Genomic DNA, 24103 nt, shown 5'->3' on the forward strand with positions numbered 1-24103 from the left:
TTTGATAGGAGGCTTGACTTTCATCTTAGCTCCTGTCATTGGCCATCTGTATTATCTTAGATCATTTACTGTCTTAGTCTTTGTTTATTCCCTGTGGAGTAAAAGCGTTGAATTAAATCAGCTATTTTCTTCTAACTCCAATAGAGTGTAAGAGTGTTTAAAATATAATTGAAAAGCCTTACGGAAATTGAAATTAACTTTTCCACAGAAACTTGGAGCACTTTAGATTAAGGCTTAATGCAGTGGCGTTTTGTTTTTTTTAAAGAAAAGAAAGTAATGTTTATTTAATATTTTATGCTTATTAAGTTCTTGGCACTATCTTAAGTGCTTTACAGATATTAAACGAATAGAGTAATAAAATATCACTAGGTTAGAGAATAAGTTTCAACATAAGGAAGCATCTATATTATAAATATATTAAAGAGAGAATAATAATTTATTTTTCATATTGAATTCATTTGTAAAATAAGATGAATTGAGCCAGTGTTTTGCAAATTTTTTTTTCTCATTAGAAGTGCATAGTTTACCATTGTGATTAAATACAAGGCACATCAAAAGGAAATATTTTGACTAGCTTCCATGATGCGTTTATGACTGGCTTCTCAGCAGCAACATTTATTGAGTGCCTGAGAGGATGCCGGTATTATGCTAAGTGGTAGGACTGAAAAAAGAAAATGTGCTCGACAGTGTCTCCACTGATAAGCAAAATCTGTCATTGAGTTTTTCTTTTAAGTGTATTCCGAAGGATAATTTTACAGTGGATTCATTCATTCATTTAGCAAGTATTTATCACTTACTCTATGCCAGGCACAGTTCTGTGCATTTTATTGCACAGAGTTCAATTTGTTTTGGGCAAGAGAGTGATTTTGGCATTTATTGAGAATATATGTGTTTTTAAAAGAAATGTTTAGGAAGACAGTAATGGCTGATAAGTAGCTGCTGGTGGTGTTTGTTCTATTAGCTATTTAGTCAGATCATTGAAAGTTACTCTGATATGGAAACATGAGTTCAAGCATTTCAGTTCTAATTAGTATTTACTTATTATACTATTAATAAGTGTATATTAATAATAAATATAAATGGATATATTATGCTATTAATAATTTAATACTGTTACTTTCTCAGCCTATTCCTTTATCAGAATGTATGTCTTCTGCTTTTAATAATTCCTTAAGAGTCAAGGTTTCTGTAATAAGTTCCATATGTATGAGCTTGGAATGATATATATGATTTCTGCAACTACCTAAAATCTAAATAAGGCATATTGTTTCATTTATTTTACAAAGGTCTTTCTGAGTCTGATGAGAATTGTAAAAGATTTATGGATAGGTGTATGCCTGAAGCATTTAAAAAGGTAAGAAAAATGTGCTGTGCTGATTTTTTTTTTTTTTTTTTTTTGGTGGGGGTGAAGGTGAATAGGCTTTTTGCTTTAGTTTTAGTTTTTTAACATGTGAGCCCAGTTTATGAATCCTGTACAACTGAGGAATGCTCAAAAATGAAAAACGTAGCCCTGAATATGGGGCTCAGGAATGATTTATTTCTTCTATATTTAATTGTTTGCATGTCTTTGGTCAAATATAACTTTTACTTCCTTCTATTTAACTGCTAAAGAATAGGTGAAGACTTACACTAGGAAATTAGAAATCTTACTAAACTAAGGATTGTAGCACTTAGAAAGATGATATATATTTATCAAAATATAGGCCGTTTTGTACATACTATTCTACTGAGACAGAAGCAGACGTTTAAACTATAGAAAGTTTAACTGGATTGAGTATTGTATCTGGCAAAACGGCATGTGGATGGCAGCATCTCTGTTGGAGCTAGACTGATATGCTTGCCCCCATTATGGCCACATCTCTTATAAAGCAATTTTTCTTAACAGTGAGAATAGAAGATCACAGGACTTCTGTTTCTGAAAGCATTCTAACTCAGCATGGTTCCCTATTCAGGACTTGAGTCCTGAATCCTCCAAGAGCAGGGACGATGTCACAGGCACTGTTGTTTTCCCCAGCATATAGCCAGTGCCTAGTGCAGAGAAAGAGCTCAGTAAATCTTTGTTGAATGAATAAATGAGTCTCCTGCTGTCTCATGCTTCTGGGTTTTGACATCCATTTTTTGTCTCATATGCAAGTAAGATACTACAACTACAGGTGATGAAGTTTGTATTTATTATAAAACCCAGTAAAATAAACTTCATTTGCAAACTGTTATTTCCATCTGCGTCTTGACAGACAGAATCTCCCTTGATTCAAGACTGAAGACAGAACAAAATTAATTTTAGGAACAAAAATAGCTTCATCTTTGAAAAAAGGGAGAAATCTTTTAAAATTGTCATTTAGGCAGGGATTATAGAGAATCAAGATTTTTCTTCATTTTGGATGAATTCATCTACCATTTTGTAGTTTTAACTTTTAAGAATTTTGTTAAGAATTATAGTATCTTTTTAAAAAAATACCAGCACTTTTATAATGTGTTGTGACACCTATCATAATGTATGCATAAATTTGCAGAGAAAGAAAATTCAAGTTTATTCAGAGTCATGGAAAAGGGTTTATTCGTGTAAGGAAGGGATCTTTAGGTTGATGATCTTCAGATTCAGAGAGCCCTGGGTCAAGTCAGTCCAGCAGCAAGTTGCATATTTGGAGTGTAATACTCTAACTCTGTACAGAGATGCTTCAGAGGACTGTTTTATTTTATGCCCTCAGCTGTTCGTAATAGTATAATAAATGGTCAAGCGGTTGTTGGGGTTTTTTTTCCTATAAAACTATGAGCACAAAGGTACCTTGCATTATGTTTAATGTCATTCAATTCTTACAGTTTAGAGCTATTAAAAAGATTCCTCTAAACTAGAAGGGCTACAGAATTCTGTGTGCCTTTAGATTTGTGTTTCCTGGTATGATGGCTCTCTCCCTACCTTCCCTGGGCTTTTCTCACAAGCTGCCCTTTTTAAAAAAAAAAAAAAAGAAGTAAGAGTACAAATAATAAGCAATTGTGTGAATAAGGTGCACAAAAGGAGCTTTATTGTAATTTCTACTTTCTTCACCTTTCACTTTCAGGCCAGCCTGGATTCCTTTTTTTTTTTTTGGCTGCGTTGGGTCTTTGTTGGTGCACGCGGGTTTTCTCTAGTTGCGGCGAGCAAGGGCTACTCTTCATTGCGGTGTGCAGGCTTCTCATTACAGTGGCTTCTCCTGTTGTGGAGCGTGGGCTCTAGGCGCGCGGGCTTCAGTAGTTGTGGCATCCGGGCTCAGTAGTTGTGGCTTGTGGGCTCTAGAGCTCAGGCTCAGTAGTTGTGGCACATGGGCTTAGTTGCTCCGCAGCATGTAGGATCTTCCCAGACCAGGGCTCGAACCCGTGTCCCCTGTGTTGGCAGGCAGATTCCTAACCACTGCACCACCAGGGAAATCCCCTGGATTCTTTTACTAGTATATTCAGGCAAGGAAAAACATCCAGGTGTGGCCATAGTGCACAGTTGTGTTTAAACTTTGCGTGCCTCTTCCTCACATGGTGCTGCCTGTCTTGCCCCACCTCATCTGGAAGGTAGATAGAACTCCATTTTCAAAGTAAAAACGGAACATATGAGATGACAACAGAGGGAGTGGTGCTTAGTCCACATAAATTTTATTGTTGTCACATGAAGCTTCTTAAATCTTAATCTCTGCTTTATTATCTAATTTTTAAGCATAGAAAGAATATATAGGCAGGCAAAAGAATTCTTGCAAAAATAGTAGCAAAAAATAGTAATTACCTTATATAGAATGAGTCTTATGATTATTGTTCATTTGAGCAAATAGTGCAGCTAATTGCTATAGAGAAAGTCTGGAACTGAGGTTTTCCTCTGCAGCTAAAGAAGTTTGGGCTCTTTCAGGGTCTTAACCCTCTCGTTAAGGGGTTCTCAGTATGGCTAAGGTGAAATTTTTATAGCACAGTATTTTCCCTCTGAAGGGAGATCTTACAAAAACATGAAACCACTGTACCAATTTGCCATTATTTTATTAAGTGGAATCCTCTCACTTTCCCATTCCCTGTTTCGGCAGTTGTTCCTGAATTAGACTTCCCCAAGGACTTAGAAGGTCAGAGATTGGGGAAATCCAAAGATGATGATTTTAGATTCTTCTGTGTGCCTTTTCCTTCCTTTTTAACAAATCTAAGCTGCTATCTGAGTATAAGATGCACCATTTTTTATATTTAAGAAAAATAGCTGCAAAGTAAACAATGTTACAGTGCTATTTTAGATTTGCTTAAACTTTTTTAAAAAATTGTATATTTCTTTAATACATACTAGAAAGGAAAATACAAGCAAAATAAATAGACAAGGTATTTCTAAAATTTTTTTCACATTCAGAGCCCTGCTGCCATCTGGTCAACAGGTGGGAAGATGCAGTTCTGTTTCTGAGATATAAATAATATGAAAAGAATGTACATGTTCAAATCATGAGATTTCTTAGGTTCCAGGAATGTTGATTAATAACGACAGCCAAAATATATTAATAATAAAACCTCGCTAATACTTTACATTCAATGTACCGTTTGATACTTGTAACGTCTCTGTGAAGTGGGTAGGAATTATCCCTCTTTCGAGATGAGAGAACTGAGTCTCTCGGAACGCTGGTAAATTTGTTCAAGACAGCTAGAAAATAGTAGTACCAGAGTTGATCTCAGGTTCTTTCTTGTTGTTCACCACTTGACCTCTCCTAGTAATAATGAAAAGTAGAAAACAACATTTTCTTTTAAACAAACTGTTTTATTTATTTATTTGGACACCCTGCGTGGCTTGTGGGATTTTAGTTCCCTGACCAGGGATTGAACCCAGGCCCTCGACATTGAGAGCGCCGAATCCTAACCACTGAACCAGCAGGGAATTCCCCAAACTGTCTTAATATAAGGGAATTAAAGTTCAAAAAAACAAAACTAAGTGTTGACTGTGAAATAAGTGGATAAGTAGATGGACTACGGCTATGGGTCTTTTAAAGCAAGTCATCTGCATAAAAGTAAGTATTATGGTAATAATCTCTTCATTAGTCAAGACTGAACTGATAACTGTAGATGTCTTTTCTTTCTTTTCAAGTAAGACTCTAAAGTGCCGTTTATGTTTTTATAGCTGCTGACATCAAGTGCTGTTCACAAGTGGGGTACTGAAATTCATGAAGGCATCTACAACATGTTGATGCTATTAATAGAACTGGCTGCAGAGAGAATAAAACAAGATCCAATTCCCACTGGTCTGCTGGCTGTGCTTACAATGGTACAGTATGTCTAAAATGAAGTACTTTGTGTTTTGCTTTTGTTTAAAATACCTACTACCTTCTGACTTGTAATTAACAATGAGTGATCATGATCTTATCATTAAAGTTATTAACTTGACTGTTCTTGCTTTTTATTTTAAAAGCAGAACAACTGTTCTGTGTTTTCATTTTTAAAGAAATACCTTTCTAATTTTAAGCTTTCTCAGCTTTTAGAATGATTAAATAGCTTTCCTTTATGTCTCCCTGATTATTCGAATCACAAATACTGTCACATAGGGTGTTGATGTAGTTTGGTTTCTGGGCTTTTCCCCCGACTAGTAGCAGTAGCTGCATGAAGAAGGGGCGCTCGTGTTTTCCCTCCTAACTTCCGTCTTCACTGCCTTGTTGCCCAGCTCTGCTTGTGGCAGCCCTAGAACACCTGGAGCATTGGCATCACCGTGCCTGGATCAGACCTCCCGTCCTGCTACCCCCTTCTCTTTCCCCACAGCAAACATTGAACAGAACAGGAGAGCACCACTTTGTTCCTCAGCACTGGCTAAGGAATATGTTTTGTTGGGATACTTGAAAGATTCCATTAATGAGGGAGTCCAAGGCTATATTTTTATCTTCTTTTCTAATGCTAATATGTGTTGCTATAGAAGTAGATAATAATAATGCTTCTCTGTTCTCTTTGAATCTAGGCTTTCAATCCTGATAATGAATACCATTTTAAAAACAGAATGAAAGTATCTCAAAGGAATTGGGCCGAAGTGTTTGGAGAGGGAAATATGTTTGCTATTTCACCTGTATCTACTTTCCAAAAGGTAAACATAGTTTTGTTTCATCCTTTTATAGATAAATGTATTGAAAAAGATTTTCTCTGCTACAAAAATGACAATTTACATGGAAGGATAAAACAACCTATGAAAAATGACAAATACTCCATATGGTTCATAAAATTGCTTAACATTTTTTTCAGCTATTGGATATTTTTCCATAGCTGTTAATTAACATCATGAAGAACTTTAGAGATTTGAAATAATGTTTGGTGAAATGAGAAATGACTGCATGACATGAAAAGTGCCCTATTTATTGAATTACCAGAACCCCAGTTTAATGAGTGTCCCAGTTTCTTAGAGATGTTTGAGAAGCTAGAGCATTTGAAATCATTTGAAACGACTAATTATTCCCAGAAAATAAAATCTAGTAGTTAATCTCATGTATAATTTTCTTTAAACTCTGTAAGCTTTAAAGCTTTTGTTTTTTTCTAAGCACAGACCAACATCCTCATTTTATATTTAAAGGCGTACGAAGTGCCAATAACATTATACCCACAAGGAGTACATAATTCAGACAATTTGTTGATCAAACACTTTGGTTTTTGAGAGACATTTGAAAGAAGTCAATGTAGTAGATAGAAAACTTGTCCATTGATTTATCTAGAAGGCAGGGGTTCAGTTCAGCAATCATTTATTGAACATTTGCTGTGTGTCTGGCATTATTCTAGGCTTTGGAGATATAAATAAATAGTTCCTGCCCTTAGTATAAAGAGTAATAAGACATGGCTTCTAACTTACAGCATAGTGGAGGAAATAGGAAAAAAAAAATCACAGTATAACAAACAATAGGTGCAATTATAATAATAAGTACTATGTATGGAATAAGGGGAAGGAGTTGCCACCTTGGAAGGTCAGGCAGTACTCTAGAGAGGAAATGAGAGCTGAGTGGAAAGTACTGTGAGTATATCCTGTGGAATTTAGTCCCCACAACAGCTCTGTGAGTTACGTGCTATTTTTACCCCCATTTTGTAGATGAGAAACTGAGGCTCACAGAGGTTAAGTACTTGCCCAAGTTCACAAACCTGTTTATAGAGGGGACCTATGCGATCTAGTGCCATAGTCTGCATTCTTTATATACAGTCTTGGCTCCCAAAATACTAAAATCTTATCTTCAGTTATGTTGTGAAGATTAAATGACAAATGTATATAAAAACACTGAACACAGTGGTTCACTTTAGTAAGTACTCAAAAAATGTTCTTTTTCTCCTCCCCCCAATTTACGTATACAACAATGGAGACCCAGAAATGTTGTCTCTTAATTTCTTCTCATTACCACAAAAGGAATTATCTCTTCTGCAAATGCCCTAGATCCCCTCTTCTTTTCTCTTGCCTTCTCAAGCATTTTATGCCTTAGCATTTCTATTCTTTCTTTGGTACGCTCAATTTTTTCCCCTTTATCAGATTATTCCCATTGTGTATAACAGAGTCTAGTATTTTCCCATCTTTAAAAATTCTTCCCTGGATACCACTTCCATCTCTAGCTTCAGCATTATTCTCTATCCCCCTTCACAACCAACCAGATGAAAGATTCCATATCCTTCCCTCTCAGTTACTCTTTTAGTGGTTAGTCTAAAATTTTAACTTATTAAAACCTAAATTTCATCAGTAACTTTACCCTCTTCTGAGGAGTACTTGAAAACCTTAGACTGTTTCGTGTACTCATTCCTCACCTGACTCATTATCCTTTTGTCTTTATTGTGCATTGTCTTAGTCCTCTCCTGTATTGTTTTATCCCCTCAAATAGGTACAGTCATCATTACCTTATACAGTGTTTTGACTCAGCCCTATTTATATGCTATCTCTTTGTGTACCATTCCTTCTGTATTTCAGACCTTCCATTGGGATGATTTTTCTTCTTCCTGGAGTGCATCCTGTACAGTGTCCTTTCATAAGGGGTCCATTGGGAGTTGAGTCTTTGTTTTTGATGGCTTAAACTTGACTTTATTTCCTATTCCCTGAAGAACATTTTCACTGGGTTTTAAATCCTAGATTGACATACATTTTTCTGTCAAAATATCAAAGCTATCATTTCAGTGTCTTCTGGCTTTTTTTTTAAATTTATTTTTGCTGCTTTGATTCTTCGTTGCTGTGCGCGGCTTTCTCTAGTTGCAGCGAGCGGGGGCTACTCTTCGTTGCGGTACGCCGGGCTTCTCATTGCAGTGGCTTCTCTTGTTGCGGAGCACAGGCTGTAGGTGCGCGGGCTTCAGTAGTTGTGGCTCGCGGGCTCTAGAGCACAGGCTCAGTAGTTGTGGCCCACGGGCTTAGTTGCTCCGCAGCATGTGGGATCTTCCCGGACCAGGGCTCAAACCCGTGTCCCCTGCCTTGGCAGGAGGATTCTTAACCACTGCGCCACCAGGTAAGCCCTGTCTTCTGGCTTTGAGTATTGTTATTGAAAGTTGATTGTTGGTCTGACTGTTGTTCCTTTGTAAGAAGTCTTTCTTTTCTTCATGGCTATTTTATTTCTTTTTGATAGTTGGCAATTTGACTCTCACTGCAATTAACTGAGGTATTCTTTTTGTTTATTTTGCTTCAGATCATTGAATGTTCGAATCTAAGGATTTATATCTTGTCGCAATCTGGAAAATTCTCAACCATTACCTTTGTAAATATTGCCTCTTCCCCATTAGTCTCGCTTCCTCTAGAACTTTGATTGGCTACATGTTGCACCTTCTCATTCTGTTCTTTTTTTTTTTTTTAATATTTATTTATTTATTTATTTGGCTGCACCGGGTCTTAATTGCTGCACATGGGCTCTTTGTTGCGGTATGTGGGATCTTTAGTTGCAGCATGCAAATTCTTAGTTGCGGCATATGGGATCTAGTTCCCTGGCCAGGGATCGAACCTGGGCCCCCTCGATTGGGAGTGTGGAGCCTTAGCCACTGGACCACCAGGGAAGTCCCTCTCATTCTGTTCTTATGTCCCTTATTCTCTTTCATATTCTCCATCTTTCTGTCTTCTTGTACTGCATTTCTGATAACATTTTTTCAGACCTATGGTCCAGTTCACCAATTTTTTTTCTATTTGTATCCTATAGGCTATTTAACCTATTCATTGTCTTTAATTTCATTTATTATATTTCTCATTTCTATAAATTCTCATTGGTTCATTTTTGACTCTGCTTATTTTTTGTTATCTCATGTTCTTGACTCATTTTCAGTCTCCTCCTTGTTTGATGCTTAACTTATATGTTTAATGCTTAACTTAAAAGCATATGTCTGACATCTAAAAGCTGGTCTGATTCTGCCAGCTTTTACTCAGTTGTTTTGTATATGTATGTATGTGTATAGAAAAACATTTTTATACGTATTTTTTTGTTTTCCTGTGAACTTACGTTTCTTGGAATTTAATCTAAGAAGAGTTTTTGAGGCCTGAGTTGAGAGTTCTTTCCTCCAAAAAAGATTTACTTCTTCCAGATGCCTGGGGATACTACGATTTGGGAATAAATTCTCAGCTTAAGGTTTTTCAGACCATAAAGGCAGTGTGAATTGGAGCAGCAAAGCCATGTGAGGGCAATTTTGTGGTTATAAATTCCTGGAGAATTTTTTTCTTCTCACAATCCAGTACCACAGTCAAGGTAGGCAGGCTTCCTTGTTGTTTCCCTTCCACAGGTAAGTTTATTTCAGTTCATCTTATACTCAGGATGTAGCCCTTTGGGTTCTTGATTTATGTGACAAACTCTTCTTAGTCTCTGAGCCCTGTCTTGGCTACGTGTCCTGCTTCTCAGCCACTGTAAGGCTGTGAAAATGGAAGCTAGAGGTCTCCAGAGTTCCACAGATGCCTACAGCGTGAAAGCTGGCCTCACAGTTTGCTTACCTCACAGGATTTCTGCTTTCTCTTTTTTTAAAACTTCTGAGCACTTTGTGTCAACTCAGCTATATATTTTTAAAGTGTTTTTTTTTTTAATATTTTTATCCAGTGGTGTTAAGTTATTTTCGGCTGGAGAGATGTTTGAGGCCACTAGACTGAACTCTACATTAACTCTTCAAGGCATTCCATTCTGCCTTCTTTCTCCACCACTCCACTGAAACAGCTCTCGTTAAGATACCAGCACCTTCATGTTTCTAGATCCAGAGGAAATGTCTCTCGACCCCGTCAACAGGAATGGTCACAGTCAGTTTCTCCCTCCTTGAAACTTCCTTCCTACAGTCTCTTGCTTTCTGCCTGCCCCTCAGCCACCTTTCCTTTCTCGACTCCTTCACCTCTACCCAACTTTGATCCAGAGTACTCTCTCTAAGAAATATCTTCCATTCTCATGGGTTTAAATGCTATCTTTGTGCTGATGGCCCTCTGCTTTATTATATCTCTGTGGCCCAAACCTCTTCTCTGAGCACAACAGACTTGAAGAGCCAACTGTCTCCTCTTGGTTGCCACACAGACATCTCAAACTGTGCCTAAAATGGAACTTCATTATGTCTCCCCAGCCTTCATTCTTCTCCCTTTCAGTAAATGGCATCACCATCTACCTACATGCTCAAGCCAAAACATAGGAATCAGCCACGATACATCCCTTTTTCTTATTCCCCATATCCAAACTGTAAACAGGTCCTTTGATTTAATCTCACATAGATTTTAAGTTGACTTCTCTCTTTTTCTTCTGCCACCATCCTACTCCAAACACCATCATGTCCTACCTAGTTACTGCACTAGTCTTCTCCCTGGTATCTCTACTTTTCACTCTCTCATTGATCCATTCCATTCCATTCTCCACATAACTGCAAAACATCCCCTTAAAACATAAAAGGCATCATTTTCTTGCTTTAAACACCTCTGTTGCTTTCTTTCTAATCACAATCTACAGATTTCTGCATCATCTGGCTTTTCCTGTCTCTACAGCTTCATCTGTACCTTCTCTCCTGCACCCCGGCTCCCAGCTGGGAGAGTTGCCTCTCAGTTTTTCAAACAAGGTAGGCTTTTCTGCCTTCCCCAAACAGGACCTTTTCCATTTCAGCCTCTCTGCCTGGACTATTCTTTGAATGGCTAAATCTGTCTCATCCTTTAAGTTCCAGATTAAAGACCACCTCTTCAGAGAGGTTTTCTGTGACCGCCACTCTGAACAGAGTAGGCTCCTTTTTCATTTGAAGACCTTTTGTTCTTCCTTTTGTGGAATTTAGCACAATCTGAGTTATGTGTTGGTTTACTTGTCTTTATTGATCCTGCTAGAATATGAGCTCTGTGAAAGCAGGTACCACATCTCTTCTTAGTCACTGTTCTTTATCCAGCCACTAGAACATTATTCAGCCCCTAGAACAGTGAATGCTTAAGAAAGGAAAGGAGGGAAGAAAAGGAGGAGAAAAGAAGAGCTTACTCTAGGACAGTAATTAATGGTACAGCTGGGACTAAAACTTTTAATTTCTTGATTCCTGATATGCTACTCTTTAAGTTAATTTAGTTCCTAAAATATAACTCTCTTAGAAAATTTAACTCAAGTTATCTTGTACCTCAGAGAGCTTAAACTGATCTCAGCTACCCAAAACACATAAATGCTTCGTATTGTAGCAATTCCATCAAAATACAGACTTACTCATGCAACTGTTTACAGTAATGTCAAAGAATCACGTTAAGAAACATTTGAGGAAACTTTGAAATATTTTTTAAATTTTAATTTTTTTCCAACATTTGATTTAGGATAAAAGAAATATGAGGGTTAGTAGGGAAGTTTTTGTATTGCCATCTCAATTTCTATTTTCTTTTCTCGTAGGAGCCTCATGGATGGGTTGTGGATTTGGTAAATAAGGTATAAAGCTTTTATTAATATGATCGTGTTTTCCATTTTCTAATGAGATTTCCTAGAGTTTGGTGTTTTAGGTAGATGACAGCTACAGAAAATAATCAGATAGGTTTTACGGTTTCTCCCTCTTTCTTATAGGTGCTGTTTATACAGATAAACCTCAGCTTTAGGCCTTAGCACATCTCCTCTAGTATATCACGGGAGCATTGGAATTATTTTTGTGATGACCCTTAAGACCAGGATTATAGAGCACACTGATAAAGCAGAATGTGAGCCTTAGTTGCTTGCTTAAACTATTAAGGTATAGCATTTTAAAATTAATGTATACCTTTTTTCTTCTCAGTTTGGAGAATTAGGTGGATTTGCAGCAATCCAGGCCAAGCTCCATTCAGAAGATATAGAACTTGGGGTAAGTTAAACCACTATATTTACAGTGTGGAAGTTCACTTTATCTGGGTTGCTGTGTAACCCAAGGGACATGGTCTAGACAAATTAAATTAAATGTTAAAGTTTAAGTCAATCTTTACAGGAGCAGCTTCCATGTTTCTGATAACCACAGAAATGTTTACTGTTAATCAAAATAAGCAAATTTCAGTGTATGGTGTTTGGTTTTTTTTTTCACCACACTAATTTCTCTTTGTGATATTTTTCTCTTAACTACTAACTTGTGGGGGTTACATGAAATTATCTTGCTATTTAGGGACAGTTGCTATATGTGGCAAGTATATGTGTACATAACAATTTTATGCCTCAGATAAGTCAGAAATTATTTCATAGTACCAGAAACAAATAAAATATTTTATTTTAAGATTGTTTAGTCAGCTTTTTGGTGTTACAGAGATTCATAGATAACAAGGGCTATATAACAGGAGCTTAGAATCATCCCTCAGGTGCAATACCATTATCTTTTCATGTCAGCTTCATTTTCTCAAATTTAACCTTGTGATAGGGGGAATAACATAATCTTTAATTTTTCACGGACTGCCGACCTGTTTGTAACCGAGAGCACTTTATTCTGTTCTCTAGTTAATTAATCATTCAGTTATAAGCTACTTATGTACTTGCCATGTAGAAGACACTGTGCTAGCTACTGTAAATTGATCAGAGCAGAAAATGATGTGGTAAAATAATATACCGAAGTGGTATAAATTGTGCTTACAATAGCAGTTATTTCTGTGGGACCATGACCAATCACCTAACTCCCTTGGTCCATCTTTGCATGAGAGCAGTAACAACCGTCAATGAGAGAGACTGGTGCTGTGGTTGGTAATAGTCTATTTCTTGCTACCCAGTGTTTATCCTTAAAGATCATATGTCTGCCAGCTCATAAATACTTCTACTGACACTGATCAGAGGCCTCTTCTCCCTCCCTGACTGTTAACTAGGTTGTTAGGCTGTCATTTTGATCCCCATTAAGTGGATCAAGTATGTTAGAGACGACTCTTGACCTGGAAGATAATAGTTAGTGACTTAAAAAGCAAGACAAAACAACACCTGTTCAGATACGGGGTTTTATCCAGCTTGCTTGTTTCTCAAGAACTGGCTATATAGGTCATTGGGCAGTATTAGAAATGAACTTCATTTTTTAAAAAGTTTAAATAAAACACTCACTAATTTCCTTCAGAGTTAATTTATTTAAACAAACAAACAGAGAAGCCCAAAGTTTCTCCCCTACTTGGATGAAAATTGACCAAGGATGGATGCATAGGAATCTGGGCTTGCCCTCATTATTATCAAATGTCTTGAAGCTAAAGATACCTCGAAGATTTTTCCCTTAGGTCAGACCATTTTTCAGACAACTGTGTTTGTTGCAGTTGATGTAAAATTAGATTGTTTAGGTTGTATTGAGAAGATGGTAGAAATTCAGGCATAGGAGAAGGAGACTGCAAAGATTGAGGCTCTAATTTTGCAAACAGGTACAATTAAAATTGCACAGTAAGGGTTTCCCTGGTGGTGCAGTGGTTAAGAATCCACCTGCCAATTCAGGGGGCACGGGTTCGAGCCCTGGTCTAGGAAGATCCCACATGCCGCAGAGCAACACTAAGCCCGTGCACCACAACTACTGAGTCCGCAAGCCACAACCACTGAAGCCCGTGCACCTAGAGCCCGTGCTCTGCAACAAGAGAAGCCACTGCAATGAGAAGCCCACATGCCGCAACGAAGAGTAGCCCCGCTCACAGCAGCTAGAGAAAGCCTGCATGCAGCAACAAAGACCCAAGGCAGCCAAAAATAAATCAATAATTTTTTTTTAAATCACAATAGATGTCTGATTTCTGACCAGTTAAGAAGGTGACTGTCCCAGAATAAATTTAGGCTGTGTTATAAGACTGAATACAAGTGAATGTCATCATTTTACATTTATATTTACATATTTTTGGATTTGAAAAATACTGGGGAAAAAAAATCATTCACAATCTGTCAGTTTAAAATACCTGTACAAAGTAAGAAGTGAAGGTTTCCTGTCCTCCACCCCACCCCGACTCATACATCTACCTCCTAGGTCATGGTTACCCATATCATGCATAGTCTTTCTGACTTTTTCCTAAGTTTATATAAAATATATCTGCATGTTCTCTCTTTCTCTTTGAGACCAAATTGTAATCAAACTATACCTAGTAGCATACTTTCATATAACATTATATCATGGACATCTTTCCAGGTTAGTGCTATCAGTGTTTTTGATGGCTCCAGTGTGTTCCTGCAACTGTTGTACCGTGATGCAGTCATTTATTAATGAGCATTGGATTATTTCTAAGTTTTTGCTATTACAGAGAGTGTTCCATGTAAATTTGTCCTTGTGTACATTTGCTGCCATATCTGAAGGATAGATTCCTAGAAAGTGGGATTTCAAAGATTATATACATTTTAAAATTATAATTGATAGTGCTAAATCTCCTTTCAAAAAGTGGTGACCAGTGTATACTCCCATAAAGTCATTTCCTAGTACTGTCATTAGTGCTGAATATTGTCAGTCTTTAATTTTCCAATATGATGGACCAAAAAAATGGTATTTTATTATCTAATTTGCAATACTCTGATTTCCTGTGAATTTGAGCATTTTGTTATATGACTATTGGCTATTGGCATTTCTTCTGTAAATTTGATCTATTTACATAGGTCTTTGGGGTTCCTTGTCTTATTTATTTTTTTCTTTTTATATTAAGTATATCAATGTCATGTCTATTTTGTGTATTTGTAAATATCTTTCCCAGCCTTTTCCTTCTCTTTTCGTTTCTGTTGATGGTGTCTTTTTGCCATAGAGAGGCTTCAAAATTTTATACAGTCAGTTTTTTCCTTAATGGCTTAAAATTTTTCTGATTTGCTTGGGGAGTGTTTCCTTCCCCATCTCAAGGTTATAAAAATACTCATATAATTTTATACTTCTACAGTTTCATTTTTTAAACTTAGTTCTTGAATTCGTTTAGAATGTATTTATATATGGTGTAAGATAGAAATCCAATTTTATTTTCTTCCAAATGGGTAACTAATTGTGGTTAAGGTCCTTTAAAAAATATTCCATTTTTTTCTTCACTACTTTGATTTGTTGGCTTTATCAAATGTCAGAGTCCCGTGTCTACATGAATTGTTCTTGGACTTCTGTTCCTGTCATTCATTCGTTCGGTCACTCTGCCATTTTTATACCATTTCTCCAATGTTTTCATTATTGGTAGTGCCAGTTTTGCTCAGCGTCTTTCTTTTCTCAAATTTTATTGATCATTCTCATATTTTTACTCTTCTGAATATAGCCAGCATGTCAGGTTCTCCTGCTCTAGAAAGTTCCACCAAGACCATATGTGGAATTGTGTTCAGTTTGTAGGTGTGTTCAGTTTGTTCATTTTTACAGTACTGGTCTTTTCCATTCAAGAACATGGTATCTCATTTATTTGGACTATTTATGTATTTTTGTAAAGTTTTATAATTTTCTTCATGGAAGTTTTAAGTATTTTTTTGTTAAAGGCACATTTCACTCCTTCCCCAACTGTTCTCTCCTTGTTCAAATAAAAATTTTTATTATTCTGCAATGTGAACGTTAGAATCATCTCATCCAAGCCTTGAAAGAAGTTTTATTGGCATATTATGATTTAAATCACATTTCTACAGTAACTTAAATAAATCGACATCTTTATATCAGTTCTTCTATTCAAGAGTATAAAATGTTCTCTGACATATTAAAAGGGATTTGTTTAATGTTAACAGGAAGAAACTCGCTCACATTTATTTCTCACCTTCACTGTCTTTTTTCAGGCAGTATCAGCACTGGTGCAGCCCTTAGGGGTGTGTGCAGAGTACCTCAACTCCTCAGTGGTACAGGTAAGATAGGCCATTTTACGCTTACTTCAGAGGTGATCTAAGACATACAAACAGTAAAATTATCTTTTTATCAGGTTGTTCAGAATTGTGCCTAATTTAGAGTAACTTTTTTTTTTTCAGATTAGCTGTCTTTATAGTGAAAATATCAGAAGATAAATAAAAGTGATTACTAATTTAAGGTATAGGAGACCTAACATTTAAGGTTATTTACCTTTTTAATTTATCATTTTATCAAATATAATTACATATTATAGCATATATTTTTCTTTGCTTCCTTCACTATAAAATAGGTGGCATATATCCCTACCCCCTTTACAGGATTATTTAAGGGTTCAGTGCCATTATGTGTTAAACAGTGTTGAGTGGCTGGGCTCACCTGCTAGCCAAGTCACTCACTATCTGAGTAACAGTTTAACAGCACATCTTGTCTGATTTCTTGCCTCTGCAGATTGTACGTCAGCAGGTCACAGGATAGTCAAGTCTGTGGAATGTTCAGCTTCCTAATGCTTAGGGCTTATTACATTTTCTTATTCCTTTCCATTTCAGTTAACAAGTTTTACTGAATAAAATGTCATGTTGAAATACCTCCATTTATTATTTTCTTTATAGAAATAAGTCTGTGAAACTTAAAACTTTCACAGAGATTTTTTTTTAAATCACCGCAAATGGTTTTGAAAGCTTAGTGTCCTTTGGAAGCAAATAGTATGCACTTGTTCCTTCTTTCTAATATCTAATTTACTTAGGGCCATTTTAACAAGGGATATAGGACTTTTTTAGTAGGTTCTGGAAATTCCTGCTATTTCTAAGTTTTAAGTGCCTTCTTTAGAGTTCAAAGCAATACTGCAAGATTTTTAAATGAAACAGGATGGCTACTTATGTATTTCTTCATTCTGGGTACTAAGGTCTTTAGAGACATCTAGTGTTCTCTCACTTATTAAGCATATGAATACAGTCATTCGTTTTGTAGCTGAAACAAAGACATAAAGAGACAAAATGATTTGACTTAATAATTGGCTTTTTAATAATCAGAGCCAGGATTGAATTTTTAAATGCATGCTTTTAAACCCATGCATTGCTCCATGGAAAGAGCTTCAGTGTAAATATTCCAACTGCTAATTAATACTAAGTTCTTTAGAAATTCCAGGTTTTATATGTGAACACAGTGTACTTTCGTTGGCTCCGTTGGGTCTTCGTTGCTGCACGCGGGCTTTCTCTGGTTGTTGCCAGCGGGGGCTACTCTTCGTTGTGGTGCGCAGCCTTCTCATCGCGGTAGCTTCTCTTGTTGCGGAGCACGGGCTCTAGGTGCGCGGGCTTCAGTAGTTGTGGCCCGTGGGCTCAGTAGTTGTGGCTCGTGGGCTCTAGAGCGCAGGCTCAGTAGTTGTGGTGCATGGGCTTAGTTGCTCCGTGGCATGTGGGATCTTTCCGGACCAGGGCTTGAACCCGTGTCCCCTGCATTGGCAGGCAAATTCTTAACCACTGTGCCACCAGGGAAGTCCAAGCACAGTGTACTTTAAAAAGAGTAAAAAGTATATGAATTTCCAACCAAAGCTTATTTAACTTTATCTTTATTTTAATTATATCAAACCATCCAACCTTAAATTCATTCAGCAATAAATTCATACCATATTTATGTAAATTAACAATTGTCTCTACCACTTGCTCCTTGTGTGACTTCGGAAGACTGAAGTAACTCCTGTGACTTGGCTTCTTTATCTGTAAAATAGTGATAATAACCATGCCTATCTCACAGAGTTGCAGTGAGAATTAAGCAGGGCTGGCACATGCTGACAAGAGCCGTGTGACTTGCCTCTTACCCTGACAGCCCTCAGTTCTCACTTGGCATAAGTGTAAATAAAGAAATTCTACTAGGATAATCAGTTGCCTGATGTCATTTTAATTCATTGCTAATGTCTTCTTGCTTTGACAGCCAAATATTGTCTATCTTCTCTTGTCACCAGATAAGTTTTAAAAATTATTTTACTTAAATGGAAGTGATCATTTAGATCTAGCTAATAGTTTGCTACTTTTCACATACTATTCAGAGTTAGTTACCTGGTTATGCTACCATTCTGGAGCAGGGTGTTGTATGAGTCTTGTCTATAGGCCTCATTTATATCAGTTAGCAAAATAAATGCATAAAACAGCGTGTTTTTCATGGTCTGTGCTTACATTCATTTTTTAAATCAAATGCAAAATACTTTATTACAAAAATAGTACATACTCATGCCTTAATGTTTTAAGTTAGTCGGTGTGTCTTTGGTTGTCTTTGGTTGCTCTTCAAAGGACCCTTTATAAGATAGTAAAGAGGGATTGCACCCATATGATAGTAAAGAAGCTGAGGCACAGAATCAGTTAAGGGTTTACTTGGGATGGTATTACCTAGTTAGTGGCTGCTCTAATACTAGAATTCCGATCTTTGCATAGCACCCTCTCCTTTGTGAAATATGAATAAAAAAGTGTCTCCTCTCTAGTTTGGGGACAGATTCAGGTTACAGATTCAGTAACCTTAGTACTGTTTTCTTGCAGCCCATGCTGGACCCAGTCATCCTTACTACAATCCAGGACGTGCGGAGCGTGGAAGAAAAGGACCTTAAAGATAAGGTAATGTTCTCTCCAGTCAAGTAGCCCCAATGCCTATTGGTCCATGGAAGCAGAGCCAGGGCTTAGGGCAAGGTTCACACACCATTGCTGTTTGGATTCTGGTCACATACAACTCACATCAAATTAATTTTACATCTCCTAACCAAAAAATGTTTTGTCTGAAATACCAAGTGGTTGGTGTTACCTCAGTCAATAGAATGAATGTAGGGTTGTCAGCAAGTGATACCATTAAGAATTTTACTAACATGTTGATTTTTTTTTAACATGTTGATTTTGATAGTAGTATAATTGGTATAGCATTGAAGAAGCTTTAAAATGATTCAGTATTAAAAGCTATCCAAAGGTGTTTAAAGCAATTTTAACATTTAAATTTAACGTGATTTATTTTGTCTACCTTGAATTTATCACAGAACCCTTCCCTTTTCTTTGCTCACACATGTGCTAACTTTTGTTTAGAAGTAAAATGTAGTTTATTGATCATGTGGAATATCATATACCATTAGACCATGGTTATTGAAAATGTCCTGTATTCCTGTGTATGTGTAAGAATTGGCATCAGAATGTCTTCATGGTTCCTTTTTGTTTTTTCTGTTTATGTATCTGTACGTTTGTGTGTATTTTGTTTTTAAATAAAAGAGATTGGTTAGCATCCCGGAGCTCTTGTCTGCCATTAAGTTACTTTGCATGCGCTTCCAACCGGATCTGGTGACCGTTGTGGACGACCTTCGACTAGACATCCTACTGCGCATGCTGAAATCACCTCATTTTAGCGCTAAAATGAATTCCCTCAAAGAAGTAAGTTTTGCGTCCGTTTCTGGAAGACTTAAAGGACAGACACTTTAAGTTTTTCCAGAACTTGTGGTTATTAATATAAAAATGTTGGGAAATAAAGAATAATAATTTCTTGTAATCCTACAAAAAGAGATAACAGTGATTATATATGAAATGGTATACATGTTTATAATTGTTAATAAAGCAATATTTTTATACGTATTACATTCCAAATTCGTTCTGTGAAATATTTAGTGTTCTAGTGAAATTTGCTAGAACATAATTCCTTGGAATATACAGTTTGAGATTTACTTTTTACCCTAAGGGTATAATTCCTTTTACTATATTTCAGATATGTGTTTACTTAAATCAAATCTTCTAACTGGGGTTGAGGCAAAATTTTGTTTTGTTTACAACTGTGATGGTCTAAGCAAAATGATGGAAGTAATTTTCTGCAGCTTCCTAAACTTTACATGAGCATAGTTGGTTTTGGTGAGTTTCCGGTGGAGCCAATACAGTTCAGTCATAATTCCAGTTATTTTCCTTCAGTTTTGTGTTAATTAGGATTCTTGGCTGCAAGTGAAATAAACTCATCTTGAATTATCTTAGACTAAAAGAGGAATTTAATGGAAGAAGGCTAGGCTATCTCACATGAATGAGAGATTGACTAGCCAAACCGTGTAAGGGCAGGGACACATGTGGGCAACAGGATCAACTAGAATCTGAGAACTGAATCACTGCCAGGACTCTATCCAGGTCTTATCTCTGCTTTTATGAGCATGATGGCCTTTTTCTCTTTCCACCTACAGAGTGGCATCTTTCATATGGTAGACATGGCCATGGATAGCTCTTGTGACTGGGGAAGGACTGATACTTTCTCTCTGGTCCCAAGTATAGAATTTGGAGGAGCGCTCTGATTGAAGTTTGGGTCAGATGTGCATCCCTGAGCCAATCAGCAGTGGCCCAGGAAGTGTGAACTCTGTGTTCTTTTTAAAGAGACATCACAAATAAGTGGTCTATTAACTTCTAATAACTGGCCTTTGATACATTTTGGCTAATCGTTAGACCACGTTGTAACACTATAAAAGTCACAAAATATATATGAAGATTTTGATTATGAATATTCGCATTAGATTCAATCACAATAATCCTGTCTTTTTAGGTAACCAAACTAATAGAAGATAGCACTTTATCCAAATCTGTGAAGAATGCTATAGATACAGACAGACTATTAGATTGGCTAGTTGAGAACTCAGTTCTTTCAATTGCATTGGAAGGTAAGTTGCTTAAAAAAGGTTACCTAACACATAAATAATATATTTCTGTATAAAAAAGGTATGAAATTGTTGTTTTGACTATATTAGCCTTTAAATAATCTTACAGAAAGTTAATATTGCTTTGAATAAATAGGATCATATTTAGAAAGTTAGTGTTCACTGTATCTGTCTGCCTCTCTGGTGTTTCTTCTCTTAGGCAACATAGACCAAGCACAATACTGTGATCGTATAAAGGGAATTATTGAACTCTTGGGCAGTAAATTGTCTTTAGATGAGCTCACTAAAATTTGGAAGATACAGGTAAGTTGATCAGAATTATTTTTGCCTTTTTCTGACTTTTTTCAGTAAGGGCGAAGGGTGGTGACTCTCTAAAGCAGAGACTTACTGCCCATGGATAAATAAATAATAATTGAAGTCACAAATTATCTATAAGCAGATTTAAAAATGAGACACATAATACTCTCAACTGAGACCCTCAAGATCATTTATAAAATGTGAAAAGTGAGTATGTTTTTCTTGTAATTAGTTTAAATTGTTTTTAAGCCAGTTGAAGATATTTTGTTCTCCTCTTGAAATGAATATGTCAGATTGAGAACTTGATTCTCATCTTTTTTTACATTGTCTTTTTAGAGATTTAATGCTTCTAGGAATTTAAACAAGGCCAACAGATAACCATTAATAATGGTTGCTTCTTGTAGTCTTACCAATTTTATCACGCAAGTGTATGTATGCTGTTAGACTAGAATCAATTTATCTTTGTTACTGTTTTGCTTTTGCATCTATAAATCAACAGGGAAAGACTTGGGTTTTTCCGGTCTCCAAGACTTAACTTTCTTCCCAATGTCTTCTTTTCTAGTCAGGACAATCATCTACTGTGATCGAGAATATCCATACTATTATTGCTGCAGCAGCTGTCAAATTTAATTCAGATCAGCTTAATCATTTGTTTGTTCTCATTCAGAAGGTATGTGTTCAAATGTGCTTACTTTTAAATATTTCTAAAATAATTTTATTTTGAAGTCTCCTCCCTCTAAATTAGCAGTGTTTAACCGTACACTTCTTACTTTATTAAACTTTTTTAGCTCAAGTTTAAAGTTTTTGCATATTTTGCCAGTGTGATCAAATGGGACTGGGAAGCAGTTCCTGTGTCTTTTCTTTTTCGTTCTGCAGAGCTGGGAGACCGAGACCGATAGAGTAAGACAGAAGCTATTGAGCCTGATTGGACGAATAGGCCGTGAAGCTCGCTTTGAGACCACTTCTGGAAAGGCAGGAGAATCAAATGACTTTTTCTAGCTACAAGTACTTAAAGCAGCTTTACTTGCGTATGGGCTGGCTCATCACATGTGGTTTATTATAGGTGTTAGATGTACTCTGGGAACTGGCTCATCTCCCAACGTTGCCCAGTAGCCTTATTCAGCAAGCTTTGGAGGAGCACCTGACAATCCTAAGTGATGCGTATGCAGTGAAAGAAGCAATCAAGAGGAGCTACATCATTAAGTGCATAGAAGATATTAAAAGGGTTGGTTTTATCTTTGGTCTAGTTTTGTTGTCAGAGCAACAGTATTGTCTGAGTAATTAGAGCCAAATAATTTTCCTCCCCTATTATGTAAATTAAACTAAATGTCCTACCTGGAAGCTCATACCTTAGAGTCCAAAATAGGGAAATTATAGGTACTGCTTTTACCAAGTCACTTATATTTCTTAAAATTAATTTTCAGCCTGGAGAATGGTCAGGTTTGGAAAAAAACAAGAAGGATGGATTCAAGGTAAGAATTTGCAGATGGAACCAACTAAAAGGTATACTAATTTAATAATTCCTTTTAATAAATTGAATTATAATTTTAAGATAAAAGTATCTTTTAGTGTTTCTTCGAATAATATTCAGATACACACTGCTGTTTAAATATTTGCTTATGACCTGTGCTTATTATTTAAAGCTTGGGGGTTATTGACTGTCAAAGGGGAAGAAAAATCCAGGGTCACATTCAAAGAGTAGTTTTACTATATTATTTTCATAAGATTGTAAGACCTTCAACTTAGTTTTTCTTTTTTAAAATTAAATCCAAAGTATGCACATCTTTAATAAGCACAGTGGATTCTAAATAAATATCGTGTCCATTTTTCTCCCATAAGAGAGAAATGGAGGAACATTCATAGAGTCAGAAGAGAGAAAGAAGGGAAGAAAGAAGTTCATTCGTTGCTGGCACGTAGTTGTTTTCTAGGTGCTTGGTTCAGATGTGTTCCTAGAGTAATTCCTTACACAAACGGTTATTGAGTGAGTGCCTGCTGCTAGGACTCGATTTTAGAAGGTAGAACTGGGTAGTGATGGGTGCTGTGAAGTCCTACGCTGCAGGGCTTTGGCCTCCAGGTGACTGTGGACTTAAGGGCTATCCTTCGAAAGGGTGGGTAGCAGCATGTGTAGTGATGATTGTAGCTCTCCTGTTGCTGCAGTCAGTAGCTGCTCACTGGAGCCTGCTTCTGTGGTTGCTGCAGCCCTGATCAGAGCATGTCCTCCTCCCACGCAGGCCCTCAGGTTGCCCAGATGAAACAAAGCCTAGCAGCGAGAGGGGTTTCATTTCACTGTTATCATAAGAAAAGGTTTTAGTAAATAGCTAATGGCTTAGGAATTTCATTGGTAAAACATATTTCTTGGCTTTCCTAGTAAGTATTTCTTTAAAGGATCTTGAATACTGCTAATTTACATTTGTAAATTCAGAGACTCAGCTCTTGCTAAGCGGGCTTGGTGACTCAGTAGGCTTTTATTCTCTTAAATTATGCTTGGTCATAAAGTTTAGTTGGGGACATTTAAGAACTTTGTGTGTTATATTTCTGACATTGAAATTTGATCAAGTGAATTTTCTACATTAAAATCGTTCACAGACTGGAGCTGGTAATGCTCAGGTTATGATTAATTGTTCCTTTAATTCAACAACATTGCTCTCTTTCTACTCAGATACAATTTGAATTTTCTCAGCTCAGTGATTCAGATAATTTAGCACCCTCTGTCTTTATGATTGAAACTCATCCAGAGTTATTTAAGAAGTTTAAATCTTTCAATAGTAATAGTAAGAGGGAAAGGGTATCTATAGAAAATGGTCTTTTCTTCACAGTAACAGATACATTTCTTTATAGGTATGAAGGTCAAAGCTGAAGGGACTTTTTCCTCCCTCCAGGGAAATGGCTTTTGAAACCAGAAAAATCCTTCCTGATCCCTGTTCCTTCCTTGTTACAACTAAGCAGTACTTTAGCCCTTGTAGCCAGTAGCATTGCTGCATCTTTATTGCTTCTCTTTGCAGTCGCTTCATTCATGTCTATTGTTTGATAACAAAACTCAAAAAGTAGCAGGGAGAA

General features: G+C 36.6%; 1 protein-coding gene across 9 annotated transcripts in view; it reads left to right on the forward strand.

Moving 5' to 3' along the window:
* The window catches only part of USP24 (ubiquitin specific peptidase 24), a 149966-nt gene that overhangs the window by 41725 nt on the left and 84138 nt on the right, over positions 1–24103 (forward strand). For all 9 annotated transcript variants that reach the window (XR_012324657.1, XM_073789303.1, XM_073789304.1 and 6 more), the window contains exons 3-16: positions 1287–1354; positions 5102–5245; positions 5927–6049; positions 11763–11798; positions 12136–12201; positions 16038–16103; positions 18630–18704; positions 19341–19499; positions 20638–20752; positions 20949–21052; positions 21609–21716; positions 21923–22018; positions 22110–22271; positions 22471–22518. Coding sequence is in view for 8 of the 9 variants with exons in the window: in XM_073789303.1 (XP_073645404.1) it covers positions 1287–1354; positions 5102–5245; positions 5927–6049; positions 11763–11798; positions 12136–12201; positions 16038–16103; positions 18630–18704; positions 19341–19499; positions 20638–20752; positions 20949–21052; positions 21609–21716; positions 21923–22018; positions 22110–22271; positions 22471–22518 (1370 nt within the window). In the remaining variant the exon portion in view is untranslated. The remainder of the gene's footprint in view (positions 1–1286; positions 1355–5101; positions 5246–5926; positions 6050–11762; positions 11799–12135; positions 12202–16037; positions 16104–18629; positions 18705–19340; positions 19500–20637; positions 20753–20948; positions 21053–21608; positions 21717–21922; positions 22019–22109; positions 22272–22470; positions 22519–24103) is intronic.

This window comes from Tursiops truncatus, chromosome 1 (assembly GCF_011762595.2).
Source record: "Tursiops truncatus isolate mTurTru1 chromosome 1, mTurTru1.mat.Y, whole genome shotgun sequence".
Classification (NCBI taxonomy): Eukaryota; Metazoa; Chordata; class Mammalia; order Artiodactyla; family Delphinidae; genus Tursiops; species Tursiops truncatus.